Below are 16,443 nucleotides of genomic sequence, written 5' to 3' on the forward strand. Positions count from 1 at the left end.
GTTTTTCCTACCATACAAGTGTATAAATAAAGCTCTCTTTTAAGCTCGTTGAGGGAGCAGGAGCTTCAGTCACACAAAGGAAAACATCTGTTTGTTGATAGCAACCTGGCAGCTGCTGCTTTCAGAGCTGAATCTACTCTCTCATGCTGAGAGATCAAATACAGTTGTTTTCTTTATATTCCCAATTAAGCGAGTGGTTATGGGAGCTGCAGCTGCCAAGCCTGGGCAGGCAGCAACACAGGCTGGGATCTCTTCCTAACCACGCGGCAACTGTTTTCTAAAACCACCACCTCATTTTGCTTTGCTGACAACAAACCGTCAGTTAACCTGACTCACCGTTTCAAAGGGCTGCCTGGCAACAGTCTCGCGTTACCAGTAGGTTTTTCATTAAGTTGTGGAAGAAGTCTCCAGTGACAGTCCTCACCTTGCTGCCCTGTGTGGGGCAGAGCTGGCCAGACACCTCCCTCCCTGGTCATGGCAGAGACTTGCCGGAGGGACGCTTCTGCTCACCCACCTGCAGGTCTCCACCTTGGCAGACTGGTCCCAGCCTCCATCCCCACTCCCCCCAGGGATGATCCCAGCTCCTGTTCCCTACTGGCCACCGGCCACCTTCCCCTTACAGCAATAGTCCCAAAGAAACATTTCCAGCCTGCGGCTGCGAAATGCCTCTGTACAGCTCCATCATCAGAGCACAGGGGGACAGGGACCGATGTGGCATCAGCCAGGCACCCTCGGCACGACTGAGAGCCACTATGGAGGAGGGGGAGAGCCTGCCTGTAGGGACAGCGCGGGAAGGGCCACACCACTTTCCAGGCCACCAATTTCCCTGTCCCACCAGGCAGGAGCCCTCTCCTCTCTCACCTCTAGCTCCGTTCTCTCTCCTAACAGGCCTCCAATGGCCAACACACAGGGCACCAAACAGAGCTGCAAACAAGAAGCCAAAGTGGCAGCTGATGACAGCTTCTAAGTATACAATCCAACTTATGGATGTTTTCTCGTAGCGTGAGTCAAACGAGACGGTTTGCAATCACTGACGGCTTGTTCCTTTCTGACCAGCACACATGCTAGTTACAAGCCCAGAAAAGGAGTTTATTTCAGCACTCATGAGTAGGAAAATCCCTTAGGAAAGAAGTTTTACAACAAACTGAGAGAACAATAGTACCTGCTGGAGGCATAGCAAATGCACACACACAAGTGCCTCACTTCTGGCAGCAATTTTCATGTTTGTGCCACACTCCAGGCAGCCTCAAGAGCATGCCCTGCCAGTGCACACAGCAGCAGCCCATCCATGCCAACCAGCCAGGCACCAGTTTTAAAACCACGTGCTTTAAACAGCCCCTGGCTGCTGCCATTAACGCACACTGTCTTGCAGGTACAGTGGGTTGCATTGCGACGCTTCAGTCTGGTGCTTCTTTGGGGCACCAAGTGCCTGCTCAAGCAATGATAGGCAAAGACTGCCCAGCCGAGGGTACCTGATTTCTAGGGCCACTAACCCTTCAGAGTGGTTTGAAACAAGCCCTGCCTGCAGCTCTGCCCTGCCTGCAGCTCAACGGGGAGACGAGAAGGGCACCCTGCTGCAGGCACAGCCAGCCCAGGTGCCCTGGCCATGCAGAGAGCTTACTGCCCGCCCTCCTCTTGCAAACACCCATGCTGGGAAAAACTGCTGGAAAAACAAACCAGCGTAACCCAGACTGACCTAGGAGACCATTCTTCTACCCCAAATACAGGTCAGCAACCGCTGTGGAAAGCACTTGTCCTGTGGTGGGAAAATAGAACTGCGGAGCTATCAACAGCAAAAGGAGAGAACTGACCTCAAAGCTTTCTGACGGGCAAGATTTCTGTTGAAATCAGATGCTCCTGACAGAAAGCACTGCCAGTTATTTACTTGCACTAATCAGGTCTCTTTGCTGCTCTGACATTATCTTGATATACTGGAGCCTCAAGTCTCCTTGCGACAGCCATTTCCTGCACTGACAGCTCCCTCCCACGCGCTTCATTGCACGCATCCCCCCAAACCCTCTCTTTCAATATCCAGGCAGGCAAGCTCCCTTGTTTTAATGAAGATGTAATTGCACCACAGTAAAAACCCATCAACCTAAAGCTCTTCCTTTCAGTCTTCAGGCAGAAGGAGGAAGGAAGCAAGAAGCTTCCTCTTATCCTCTATGTTCCCCTTTCCACTTCTCTTTCCAGTGTTTTTATTCCATTTCCCATATTAGGAAAAAAAAACCCAAACAGGAAAATGCGTGCATCCTTTTGCTGGGAACACCTTGAAACCTGTTGAGGGTTAACAACTGCATGTATTTCTTCCTCTTTTTTAATTAATAAAAAAGTAAAGATACTAAATCACAATTGAACTTGGTGCAAATTTTCTGAACAGCATCATCAGTGACTGAAGGACTATTCCACCGCACCAAATTCCACTTTGGCAAAGGCAGTTCAGGCTCCCCCTGGCAGTTCCCACTCATGCACCTCAGTCACATTACTCCCAGTGATGAAGATGCAGGAGCAGCTCCTTCTCATTTACATTGCCAACTTAATTTTCTAATGTGCCTCCCAGAATCATGCATTTGAAACAAATGGACTTAATGGTTCCCTAAGGAAGAAAACCCTTGCAGTAAGCATGGCTTATATGAGCTTCACTATGTACCTTCAAACCTTCATACGCAGCTGTTTATAATTTTGGTTGTGATAGATACTTCATAGCACTGATTATTCTCCCATTTAAGATCCCTTTTTCCTTCATACTTCTAATCTTTATCTGAAGATACAGAGATAAGCCTTTCATCACCCGGTTTTATCAAGTCTTTAGTCCTGAGTACAAGCCTCTTTGAATTTGCCAAATACTGCCATTACTTTCATCTGACCAATAATTTGAAATCCATAGGTTTCAAGTAGGAGGGACTTTTTATGACTAGGAATAATTGAGGCTTAAAAAAGGATTACGTACCATGTCAACCTCAGAAATACTGTCCAAGCTTTCAACTTGCACATCCACCCCAACAGGAATTGCAGGGCCTGTAGGAGAATGAGATTTAGATATGTAAATTACTGTTCTTTTATATCATCTGCATTTAATTAGCACTATAAGGTAGCATGCAAAACATTTCTGAGCTTATGTTATACTTTTCTGTCTTTGATTCTTCACAAGAGGGCCGGGGGAAGAGTCAGTGAATAACCATGTAAGACCCCTTTTGAAACACTGAATTATCTTCCCCTTGGCATGTGCTGTGATGGTGACACTGTCCAGCTAATCCAGAGCTTGGATAAAACATTTGCGTATGTTTTTAAAAGCTGAGCCATCCCATCATAAATTTTAGGCCTTTATGAACAAATTTGGCCCCAAGAACAGGGGACTGAGAAGAAGAAACTGCAAGCAATGAGCTTTTCCTTGTGGGTTTCTCATTTCTTATCAACAAGACAAGCTACATTAAACTCTCAAGAGCCCATCACCATTTTCATTCATACAATTCATTGATGATGTTAGTAGTTTTCCACAGCAGTTTTAAAATTAGCAACCAAAGAATTCACAAAGAGTAAATAAGCAGAAAACATCCCATAACAAATTCATACTGCTCTATTACTAGAAAGCCTGTATCAAAATTTCGCCATAGACTGCTGCTCATTAATGACCAGGACCTCCTCATCTTATTCCAAAGTTCCCCACAGCATGTCCTCACACAGCCTTTTCCCTTTCTGGTGCACTGAGGAGGTCAGTGCCTACAGCAACACGCACACCAAGCACAACCCATGGGGGCAGGTGAGCGGGAACTGCTGAGGAACAGTCCAGGTGGATCAGCGGTTGCCTTGAGCTCTCAGTGTGTGGCAGCGGGTCTCGCAGGGCTCAGGCTGATGTGCGTATCTAGAGCGTATCTCCAGCCTGGGCACCGTCAGCGAGACAGACTGTGGGGAAGGAAGTAGCAGCTCTGCAGACAAGACTGGGACTTGCCCAGCAGAAATGAATTTTCCAAGGACCATAGTGGCCTCCATGAAGGTTTGCAAAGATTTTTAGCACCTAGATTTTGAACCTGATTAGCAATTCTATGGTATTTAAGAGGCACCACAACCGCTTGGTAGATCCACACCCGTATTTGCGCAGTGCCATGCACAGCAGGGCCTGCTGCATGCATGTATTTAGCTACAGTAGCATCTTTCTCAAGACCACATCCAAGATCTGAATACGCTGTAAGCCTAAGAAGACAGCAGAAATGTTCTGAGAAAGCAGTGCACATTTGCAAGCTGCCTTCCATCCCGCTCCAGTACCTGCAGCAGCACGCAGACTCCCACACATCTTCAGGGCTTTTGAACACAGCTGCCCTGGTTTCAGCTGGGACAGAGTTAATTTTCTTTCTAGTAGTTAGTATAGTGCTGTGTTTTTGAGTTAGGTGTGAGAATAACGTTGATGACACACTGATGTTTTCAGTTGTTGCTATGTAGTGTTTATACTGAGTGAAGGATTTTTCAGCTTCTCATGTCCAGCTAACAAGAAGGCTGGAGGGGCTCAAGGAGTTGGGAGGGGACACAGCCAGGACAGCTGACCCAAACTGGCCAAAGGGGTATTCCATACCATATGATGTCATGCCCAGTATTTAAACTGGGGAGAGGGCTGGCTGGGGGCCACTGCTTAGAGACTGACTGGGCATTGGGCATTGCAAGTGGTGAGCAATTGCACTGTGCATCACTTGTTTTGTACATTTTAATTCCTTTATTATTATTACCATATTGTTGTTGTTATCATTATTATTATTTTCTTCCTTTTCTGTCCTACTAAATTGTCATTATCTCAACCCATGAGTTTTACTTTTTTTATTTTATTCTCTCCTCCATCCCACTGGGTGGGGGGAATAAGCAAGCAGCTGTATGGTGCTTAGTTGCTGGCTGGGCTTAAAGCATGACAACAGCATCATGTTTGCCTCTGCTAGAGGAGTGTGGTGAGTTGACCCTGGTTGGGTGCCAGGTGCCCACCAAAGCCACTTTATCAGTCCCCTCCTCAGCTGGACAGGGGAGAGAAAATATAACAAGACGTTCACGGGTCAGGATAAGGACAGGCAGAGATCACTCAGTAAGTACCATCACAGGCAAAACAGACTTGACTTGGGGAAATTAATTTAATTTATTACCAATCAAATCAAATTAGGGTAATAAGAAATAAAACCAAGTCTTAAAACACGTTACCCCCACCCTCCCTTCTTCCCAGGCTCAAATTCACTCTTGATCACTCTACCTCCTCCCTACTCCACTCCCAATTTTCTCTACCTCCTCCCTCCCAGCAGCACAGGGGGATGGGGAATGGGGTTGGGTTCAGTTCGTCACACGTTGTCTCTGTCCTGCCAGCAAACCTGCTCCAGTGTGGGCTTCCCACAGGGTCACAGCCTCCTTCGGGCATCCCCCTGCTCCGGCATGGGGTCCTCTCTCTCCAGGCTGCAGGTGGAGATCTGCTCCCCTGTGGACCTCCCTGGGCTGCAGGGGGACAGCCTGCCTCACCATGGTCTTCACCACGGGCTGCAGGGGAATCTCTGCTCCGGCACCTGGAGCACCTCCTGCCCTCCTTCTGCACTGACCTGGGGGTCTGCAGGGCTGGTTCTCTCACATCTTCTCACTCCTCTCTCCGGCTGAAGTTCCTGCCATGCAGGGTTTTTTTCCCCCTCTCTAAATCTATTCTCCCAGAGGCACTACCACCATTGCTGATGGGCTCAGCCTCAGCCACCAGCAGGTCTGTCTTGGAGCCAGCTGGCATTGGCTCTGTCAGGCGTAGGGGAAGCTTCTAGCAGCTTCTCACAGATGCCACCCCTGTAATCCCCCCACTACCAAAACCTTGCCACACTAACCCAATACAAGGAGAAAGAAGCACCAACTCAGCTTCAGTAGGGAAAGGGTAATCACAAAGCCCATGAGACAAGCTGATTACTGCAACTGGCCCTGATACAGATTTTACTACGGCTTTGATAAGCCAGCCTCACCGAATTACCGCAGAGCATGCTGACGGTGACACCGTCCCCCTTCCACCTGCACGGTTCTGGCCTGTTGCACCTGCGCCGTCCATTGGCAGCTGTGCTGGGTACAGGCACCCTGAAGCAAGCCCTGTGGAGCAGGACCAGACTCCTCAGCACCACCAATTCCAATTTAAGTGACTGTTGCCCCCAGCAGTGAAGCTGTAATGTGGCTAACCCAGCACTTTTAGATGACTCCTAGATGCTAACAAACACCTACACATCACATTCAGACACACAGCCATGCACTTCATGCTTTAAAAGAATGCCAGCAAACATTTGGTCACTACTATTCGTGTCTTGGTGGTGTCTGTCCAAGCTGAAGGGTGTTTGCCAGGAAGATTCACGTGGGGTGAAATTCCAGTTAATCAGCATTGGCATGTTTCTCTGGAGCCCAGAGACTTCAGTAAGATTTTTCACTCAAATGACACAAGCCCATCTTGCTCCCTTTCCCGGCTCCCTTTCAGTTGTTTATATACTATAAGGAGTCACAGGAGGCCAAGGAAATTCTCACCCTGTTGGCATTCCGCTCCCCTTCTCCCAGGTATTTCCCAAAATAGGAAAACCCACAAAGGCCCAGTCTGCACCTGACGATGAAACACAGACATGCTGTCACAACCGCATCCAGCAGCAGGGCCAAGAAGTGCTGAAGAGTTTTTTTCTCTTGTACACAGGGCTTCATAACACAGGTGTGCTCACTGAGCAGGCGAGAAGAGTCCTCAGCCTCCCCCTTGAATTACACAGGGAATGACTTTCAGCAAAGGATGAGGTTGCATGGAGGAGCAGGCTGAGCTTGCAGTGGGACCTCCTGTAAGACTGTTTAGCTCACTGACCCATAGAAAATTAACCCAGCCAAAACCAACAGCAGCAGCAGCAACTGGACTATTTTCTTCCAAATCAGGGACTTGAATCAGTCCAGGGAAAGACCTGTCAGGCGGCCGAGTCTGCTGCCAGGGCCAGAGGAGAGGTGTGGAGGAGGACAGCAGGTCAGAGAGCCCTCTGCCTTTGGTGGCACGGGCTCAGGTCCTCACAAGCTGGTCCCTGCCTGCCAGGCCAGGAAACGTGCTCGGTCCCTACTGATCTGGCCACGAGATGTGACCGTTCATCAGCCAGTGGATTCCTTCCACTGGATTCTCAGACCATCGTAACTCATCAGAGAGAGGCAAATCCATGGCAAAATCACAGATGTCTTTTCCTTGCCACGTGTCCTTTCTTTTGACTGGCTCCCTGCCCTGGGAAGAGACATTGCTTATGTCCCTGGCAGTTGTGTCATTCCTAACATGCAATTCAGCATCCTGCAGACATGATCAGCACATGGCCCTTCTCTCACCCCACAAATGCATCATCTTCTGGTATGGCCAGAGGAAGTGGTGGCTTCGTTACATGGAAATATTGTAGCAACGGCTCTGCAGTGTTCTGCTCCCCTTCATCCTCTTCAGTTGAGTAGTTGTGGAGTATGATAAGGTCTAATAAGCAAATTAGCTTATAGAGTGCTGTTTTTAAGGAGGTGGTTTGTTACTTCTGGTTCTTTCAGTTGACCTAATAAGTCATGCTACGCTGCTCTACAAACCCTGCTTGTCTTATATACAGTATTTTAATGCAATCCTTTTCAATCTGAAATCACTCTATGAGTTTATACCTTGGTTGCAGCCACACTTCTTCCTACTCTCTATGATTATTTAGGACACTGAGTAAACAAAAGTTAAAAGCAACACCAAGAGAAAGAATTCCTATATGACATTCCTCCTGCTCAGTAAAATGTGGTTTAGGTTTTTTTTAACAAGGTAGACTGTGTAGCAAAAAGCACTGTATTTGTGGTGATAACACACATTTTGATGTGCAGTATAATCAACAGGGAAACAACACAAGCTTGCTGGTAGGCAGTGCCCTGCTAGCAGCCAGTTAGCCTTTCTTTGCTCAGATACCTCATAAAGTCATGCATGGTAATCAAGGAGAGCCTGGGAAATGATTCAAATACTTATCTATTCCCTTAATGCCTTTAAATACCCAATAGCTCTTCAGTGTAGCCATATTTTTGATACTTAACTTGGGCCTCTGCAAGAGCAAGGCTCAATGCTGAGGGTAAGACACTTCAGAAAGGCTCCACAGTCCAACACAGCCCACATCAGGGCAGGCACAAGGCTGCCACTAGCCCTGCCTCTGGCTCTTGCTCTAGAAAGCACTTGTAATTAATATTATCCATTGTCACACACAGCTGTTCGCATTGCAGTGGCGCCCACAGTGCTGCCATCCCAAACTGCCATGTTGCGGTAGGCACGGTGCTAACAGAGAAGACGTGGTGTCTGCCAGGACGGCTTCACAGTGTGGTCAGGTTGTGCCAGAAGAGGAAGGCAGCAGTCATCCGTGGTGCTTCCCGCTGGGTCTCCCTGGTGCCGAGGGGCTGCATGGCCAGCACATGCTGGGAAGCCCCCCCAGCTTCCAGGCTGCAAGAGACACTTTCCGTGTAGGAATGCTTAATTTAGCCTTGATTCAGGAAATCAACACCCATCCAAAGTCTATTTACTGCTGTGATTTCCATGCTTGACTGAACACTAATCACAGATTTAAAAAAAACAACCGAAAACCAAACACAAAAAGCCAAAACCAAAACAGAAGAACACTGCCAAGTTGGTATTTGTCCCTCTCTCCTATTCCTTCCCTACCTGCTCTTGAAGATAAAATACTCTGCCCATGTTCTTTTCTTTTTTCATATATCTGCACCAAATGCTCAGTTTGGCTCCCGGATAACCAGCCGTTACCTCATTGCAAGGCCGAAGTCTAAGGTTCAGTCTGGAGCTGCCATGAAGCTTTATTAAACCCAAAATAAAGGGTGTTCAGTGTAAAGCCAGATGGTCTGGAAAGCCCTTGAGAGGAGAGGCCTGAGGTTGGGTTAGGTGTCTTGTACATCAGTGAAACTGCTTTTACTTTCTTTCTTTTCTGCAGTTAATCATGAATTTGAGGGATGATAGAACAGTGAGTATAATAGAGAGAGGGAGAAATCAGTTGTACTCTGGACTCACACGTGAAGTTCTTAATACAGACAGTATGAAAATGAGACTGTAAAACTTACTTTTCAGTGGAAATATTTACCCTGCCCTTCTTCGGCAAAATCCTACTACAATCAGCAGGAGCCGTCACTGCTTTTCCCTTCTCCCTGCTCCTCATTCAGCACCTGGGGCTGAGGCGATGACAAAGCACATGAATGGGAACAAGGGTACGTTGAGACACCACGACCCTTTGGAGGAGGCTTGGACAAGAGGTTGGGCTGAGCATGGAAGAGTGGGTGAAGAGCCAGAGGGGCCAGCCCAAGTGTTGCTGCCTGGGAGCTAGTGACAGGAATCGAACGATCACCAAGTCCTGCTCTAGGCAATGAGCATAACTGATAAGGATAATTACGTATTCGCTTGGCCCATCACTCTTCAACACTTCTACTAAGATGCGGTTTTGCAGAGGCACTTGATGAGAGCAACACTGTAAATGCATGCAGTGTCTGAAGCAAAACAGAAGCCCTGTAAACAAATGCCCTCTTTAAACCACAGAAACAAACCCTGGGTTTCCTTAAAGGTCATCTTGGCTACAGCACATACCATTGAATTAAACGGCTGTTGATTAGTCACAGAAAGATGTCAAGAGATCTTTGGTCTCACTAATCCTTGGAGTCGATTGGGAACTGCTAGCTTTTTTAATCCTGTCCCTCTGGAAACTATACTGTTGAACCACTGGTGCTCCAGATGCTTTGCCAAATTCCCCATCAAATACCACTAGGGATAAGCAAACAGAAAAAAATCTTTTTATTGAGAGGGAGCAGAGGATGAGGAAAGTGTGAAGGGGAAGGGAAAAGAACAGCTGAGATGGTATCTGACACGTTGAGCAGGTAGACAGACGACAAGTAACTCAGATTATAGCATTAAAAGTGAAAAAGCCCTCATTGACCAGCTTTTCCTTGTCATAAACAATGTTTATCAATACTCATTTTTTTCTTCAGAGAGAGGAAAAACAGAAGGATCAGCTTGGAGAATTACAAGCAAGAAAAGACCTGAATACTGTAACACTGGAGAAATCTCAAAGCTCAGGCTCCTCTCTAGGATGTTCACTGCTGGATGGGAACTTAAACGGATCCCATGTGAAAGCTGTGGATTTGGCTGAGACGAGGAAGCAGTGCTGCTTTGCTCAAAGACTGCAGGCCCAGCAAAGCTTTTCAGCTCATACTTTAGGGTCTCTGAAAAATGTCAGCCAAATTCATAGAATTTTTCAAATTAAACATGAGCCTAAGTATTTATAGAGCAAGGTCTAGAGAGAAATTGTATAACCTTCAACTGAAGCATTTCTTCCCGAAACAGCAAACACATCAATTACCTCCATCACTGTCCACAGCAATATCTTGCAGAACTGAAATCCTAATTCAGCAGGACTGATACAACCAGAAAGCAAACCCTGGAATCTTAAAAAACTTCATAAAAGTCACAGACTTTTATGGCACAGACTTCCACTTACAATACAGAAATGAACCCACGAATAAACTATTCCCCTTGCATCTCAGACACAGCACGGCGGCAGCTTCCACTTAAGACACTCACACAGTTACCAGCAAATTTCATGATACAAAAATTGGAAATGGAAAACAGAAGATTTTTCTTTTGAAGGAGATATTTGTATTTGCATGTTGAGAGAGGATGTAAGTGACCTGAAGCACAATCCGAGGCTGATAGGAGTGCTTCTACTTTCTCTCTTGTATTTGGCAGGATCCATTAGCCACAGAATTTCTGCACAGAATTTTCATGTGACATGGTAGAGCACCCTTGCATCTTCTTACTGTAGTGTCTTCCAAAACTGAATCAGCAACAACTTATTTCTATAAATTCCCGCACGTCAGTGTCCTTGCCTCAGATCAAACTTGGGTGTTATTAAAAAGACACTCAGGGACCAGGCTGTCAAGGTGTTTGCGGCTTTATAGGTATTTACTCCTTTGCCAAATTCACAACCCAGTGTCCTGAGAACCAGTGGTGAGAGTGCTCCTTCATTTCTCTTTCTTCTGCAGTGACATGCTGTTTTGTGACCTACTCTTCAATGAAAGCCATTACGCATTCAACTTAGGTGCCACATACAGAAAAGATGCTGTACAGAATACCTTTAGAGAAGACCCACTTTGCATCTGCATTCAGCGGTTGTACAAGGAGAACAGGCAGACACAACAAGTCTCCATTTTAGACACCAAGACACTAAGAAGACTTTGTGGCTTGTTTCACCTTGCAAAAACTCCAGTTTGAATACTAAACTCTGTCCCAGGTTGCATGGCACGTCTGGTCTGGAGCTAACCCCTCCAGGGAACCCAGGAGGTTTCCACAAGTGCTGTTCAGGAATGACTTGAGAAGGTGCCCAGCATTAAAACCTGTCACGTCCTAGGGTGTCTCAGTACCTAAAACCACCCACTGAAGAGCAGCATGAAAGCTGCAAAGGACCAGCCAGTTCCCAGTCAGAAACAGGTACTGCACACAAACATGGTTTTTATTTGTTAACAGTGCAGCAGGCTTTGGAAGATAGGGAATAGCATGCTACCATGAAAATGTCTGGAATCAGTTTTCCACTCCAGCTCTGAGAGACTAAAACTTTGCAATATCTCTTTAATTTTTCTCTTTGGCAGTGATTTCAAAGGCACATTTTTTCTCTGAGACTGTCTCTCTGTCGCCTCATCTATCTTTGAAGGAGTGAGGCAGACATAGGCCCTGAGATAAAAATATCTACATGAGAAACAAGCAGGTTTGAGACTTCTTTGCTGCCAGATACATTGCACACACCCAGAGAGGCTCACAAATGTCCATACAGGATCCCATGTCTGCAAGCTGCAAAACAGTCTTCAGTGTTTCTGCATGTATGTGTGTGTGTGTATATATTTATTTTCTTTTTTTTTTAATGTATGTATATATGTCTGAGACTTCCTAGGTGTGGGCAGCTCAGCTTCCAGGCAGTCACAACCAGGATACGCTCATCCGCTGCCACATGACTGCAGAGACCTTCATTTCTCCACATCTCATTGAGGGAGAAGCAAGTTTTATTCCAGCCCTTGATACAAACCCTAAGTGAACTACTGATGCTTCATTCACCCCGCCATTCATCCATCCTGACAAAAATACTGCCAAGAAAGGGCAGCAAGGACCAGCTGACATTAGGCTATTAGGCTATGAAGAAATATAATAAAAGTACAGCATTAGGCTGTTCCTCAGCAAAGAAGATACAGCTATTTTAAGTATCAACTAAAGCTGCTTATTCACAGGCTCCCTGTAAAATACGAGATGTCATAGATGAAATGCTTAAAATGGATGTTTAAGGAAGGCAGCAAACCAAACATTTACATAATCCTTAAATATTAATATTTGTAAATAATACCTGAACATCTGCTAGCTAGAACAAGGTCACTGACATGGAGATAACTCCCTAACGGTCATAACAAATGCAGTCTATTTTAGCTTATGGAGGTTACTTTGAGCATCAGCAAAGCAAAAATCTTTGTCATTACCACCATACCCAATAGCTTGTCTCTAATGGGCTGAGAGCAGGCAAGACAATCATGTTTATCGGGCTGTTAATAAACTTACACAACACTTGCTTGCTCACTTGCTCTTTACAGAGATACTTTTTCTTGAAAAACCCTTCGCCTTTCTCTAATGTTTTTCTTCCATTTCACGTTGCATAACCCCAGCCTGCTGTGTCCAGTGGTCACGGCTGTGTTGTGCTGACAGCTTGCTGACTGTCCTCTGCAGACCAGCAAGAGTCACCATGGTCACCATAAAGCAGGTGCAGACCCCTTTTTAAGCTTAAAGTTCAATGGTGAAGTTGTAGACTGGTCCACCAAAAATGTTGAAGGTTAACAGCTGCCCGTTATTTCACCAAGCTTGGGAACCATCATATTTACAGTACTGGGCTTCTTTGTAGTCTAATGTCACTCACAATTTCCTTCTGATATTATTTATGTTTTCCAGAGTCGAGTTGCCTTTCCCACCTGCACCATAACATCACAGGCCCAATGCAATGCCATGGGGCTAGGGTCTCCTTTAGACCGTGGTGCCTGAGCTGCTCTTAGACAGCAGAGACGGTCTTAGGGCAGCGACCAGGTACGGTCACACACATCCCACAGGCTCCTCTGCTCTGCTTCTGCAGTACAAAAGCCTTTTTATCCTACATAGGTCAGACCACATCAGTTTGATTGGGATTGCCACTGCAAAAAACTGGAAGGATTCACAGTGCATAGCAAATCACTATGGCTGCCTGACGAATAACATTACAGGAGAAAATAAAAGGATCGCCTCTTACCAGACTTTTGTTTTCTTTCCCTTACATTTTTTTTCCGTCAGGCTTATCATCTGTCCCTAAAAATACACTGCATCACTCTGCAGCTGTGCAAGAACCTGTACCACCTGAGCTATCTCCGTGTGTGAGAGTCATGCTTTCCAAGGCTGGAGCCTCAACAAAGCTGTTGCCATGTTTGTTCCTTGTCACATGCAACTTCAGCACAACTTTGCTAGTATCTCACCTTTGTCCCAGGTAGCTCTGCAAGATAAGGAGGTTTTGAGCAAAAATTAATGAAACGAAAATTAAAGAAACACCATATTTTTCCTTTATAAATAAAGTCACCTTCTCACTGACAGCTGTTAGGATATTTCTTAATTTTATAGATGTTACTCCAAGTTTTTAGGCTCTAGGAATATTCTAATGCCATGATGGGATATAGCATGGGAAAACAAGACAAGAGGGAGATTAAAATGCAGTTACATTAGCACTGGAAGAGTAATCATGTGAATATGTGTGTTTATTTGGTGTGAACTGTGCACAAAGTTGTTCCTCACAGACTCTGTGAAACTGATAAAAAACAGTAAAAATTTGGTCTGTTTACAGAAATACAGTGCAGTGGTGACATTGGACATCAAAACCTAAACCATCAGCACAACAGAACAAAACCCCTCAGGTTCCCCAAAAAGCATAGGCATCATGCCCTGACATACATCCAGCTAGGAAAAAAAAAAACAAAATCACAGTGGCTCCCCAGCTATCTCCAACCAAGTCAAAGGAAGGAGCCAAATCTCCTCCCAGAGAAGCCCTGTCATTCCACCCCATCAGAGCCAGGAACCAGCCGGTCTTTTGGCCAGAGTGGTAATAGCTGCACCGAGGAGACACCAGTGCTTCCAGTCTGTCCACATCAGGCATTCAGAAGTCATCAGCCAAGCTTCAAAAACTGAAGTTGGCTTAAAAAAAAAAAATTTTAAAAAAATCTGAAAACCTAACACAGCACCCTAAAATTTAACAGCTTGGGTTTCTAAGGGAGCATTTGCTTTGAGGCTTTTCTCTGCTGCCTAGAAGACTAGAAAATTCCCTCTCTGACACTGACACTAATTTTTGCCTGCTGAAGGGAAGATCCCTTCCTTTTGGGATGAGCAGGGTTTGTCACTGACTTCACTGGCTGGGAAAACCATTTACTGTTAAAACCAACTCTGTTCAACCTAGAGTCACCAAGGCAAATAAGGATCCCATAGCTGCACTCTCTCTCTGAGCCAGCTATTTTTCTCTGCTTGCTCTATTCCCTCGCATTTTAACATGACAAAATACAGCTTGGATGGCCACCCTCAGTGAGACTAATTTAGTAGCGACTGCTGTCTCATGAGCTGGCAAAAGGCAATCATTTGGGATTCTCCTCCTTCCCACTGCCATAATTTACAAGCTGTGCATAATCCTGTCCACTCGGTGCCTGCAGCTGCATACAATGCGGGCAGTACCTGTCCCAGGGCTACCAGCCTGGGGTCCTGTGTGCCTTCAGATCTAAGCCTGCCTCTGCACTTTGCTTCTCCCCTCTCGTTTGCTCCAGGACAGCCACTAGAACAAGCACGCTCACCTCCCAACATGATCAGGGGCAAGCAGGAATGACCTTCAGCACCAGAAACACTATCTTCTCTTCTCTGAGTGAACAGGAATAATTCCAGCTCAGGCACCAGCCTTGCAGTAAGGAGTGAAAATGGTCAGAGGAAAATGTACTTGCAGCCAGATTATTATATGGTAGTGGTTCCTATCTGAATGTGGGAGAAGAATAAAGCCGAGAAAAAGTTACCGGCCACAGGAGCTTTCCACAATGCTCTCTTTTAAGGCCTTGGGGAGGGAAAAGGAGAAGGACAGAGGATCTACAGGATGGGAAGTAGGGGGGGACCCTCTGAGCTTATAGCAGGAGAGGGCATACCTGGTATTTAGGGGTGTTATGTAGACTTTCGTGAACTCACTCAACAGAGCATGGTATCTACTTCTCAGCATCTAGTCTTCTGTTAGGAAAGGTGAAGTGTACCAGATTAGCAATCCATCTTCATGTGTGTGAAACCATGCAGCCTCCTATCCCCCTTCAGAAGACAACATACAATCTAGTGACACAAATCAATGAAGCGTTGATCGAAATCAATGAAGTGTTGATCCCATCATTGGAAGTGTTCAAGGTCAGTTTGGATGAAGCTTTGAGCAATCTGTTCTAGTGAAAGATGTCCCTGCCCATGGCAGGGGGGTTGACTAGATGATCTTCAAAGGTCCCTTCCAACCCAAACCATTCTGTTAATCTGTGATAAAGCACTGCTGCGCTGGGCAAGCCATGTGGGATCACCAATATCCATGACAGAGCAGCATGCCAACAAAACAAAGCCAGACTGAAGGTGGTGGACATCCAGCCAACACCTCACAGATCCAGGCTTTGCAGGCAGAACAGAAGAATAGAAAAAAGAAGGCTAAAAATTCAGGTAAAGAAAGCCAAGACCAATAAACAAACAAATGGGAGACTGAGCCAACAAGGTGGCTGGCTGGACAATCCTGATGGTAACCATCTCCTCCTGGAGCTAAGAAGATTTAGGTCGGTCCCTGAAAGCAATCTCACGGCTCCCTGGTTTTTTCATCTTTCAGAGGTCAGGTTCCTTCCCAAATCCACCTTGCTGAAAGGCTCACCTTCCTAAAGCAGCAACCCAGCAGGAGAGGAAATACCAGCAATAAGCCATAATCTCCCTTTCCCTAACCAGAGGGTGAAGCAGCACTATCACTGTCAAGGAAATACCCACCTGCAGCCGGTGAGAGGCCCAGGGGCAGCTCGTTCAGCATCGCTTTTACAGACGATTCAAAAAGGAGTGGGCATGCCCAGTGCCTCCAGAGCCAGCTCCCAGACCTCAGCCCGGAGCCTCAGCTGCACGTCTGGGATTGTCAGATGTGCTCACGCCAGCCCTAGGGAGATTTGCCTATGTTCCACCCAAAGGACAATTTAAGGCAAACTCTTCAACCCTAGAAACAGCAGATCAAGTTTACCACTGACTATCAAAAGAGTTACCCCCAATGGGCCGGCTGGACTGCAACCTGTTAGTAAATTACAGTGGGTTTGGGGGCAAACCGCTGGTGATGACACATTTTGGGCTCTGGAGATATATAAATTGTGAGCATGGGGACAGCA

The 16,443-nt window shown here is 46.2% G+C and overlaps 1 protein-coding gene across 1 annotated transcript in view; it reads right to left on the reverse strand.

The window, feature by feature from the left end:
* The window catches only part of LOC104320869 (gamma-aminobutyric acid type A receptor subunit rho2), a 43,636-nt gene that overhangs the window by 15,817 nt on the left and 11,376 nt on the right, over nucleotides 1–16,443 (reverse strand). The window contains exon 3 of the mRNA XM_069804847.1: nucleotides 2,948–3,015. Coding sequence (XP_069660948.1) covers nucleotides 2,948–3,015 — 68 coding nt within the window. The remainder of the gene's footprint in view (nucleotides 1–2,947; nucleotides 3,016–16,443) is intronic.

Source organism: Haliaeetus albicilla, chromosome 17, assembly GCF_947461875.1.
Source record: "Haliaeetus albicilla chromosome 17, bHalAlb1.1, whole genome shotgun sequence".
Taxonomy (NCBI): Eukaryota; Metazoa; Chordata; class Aves; order Accipitriformes; family Accipitridae; genus Haliaeetus; species Haliaeetus albicilla.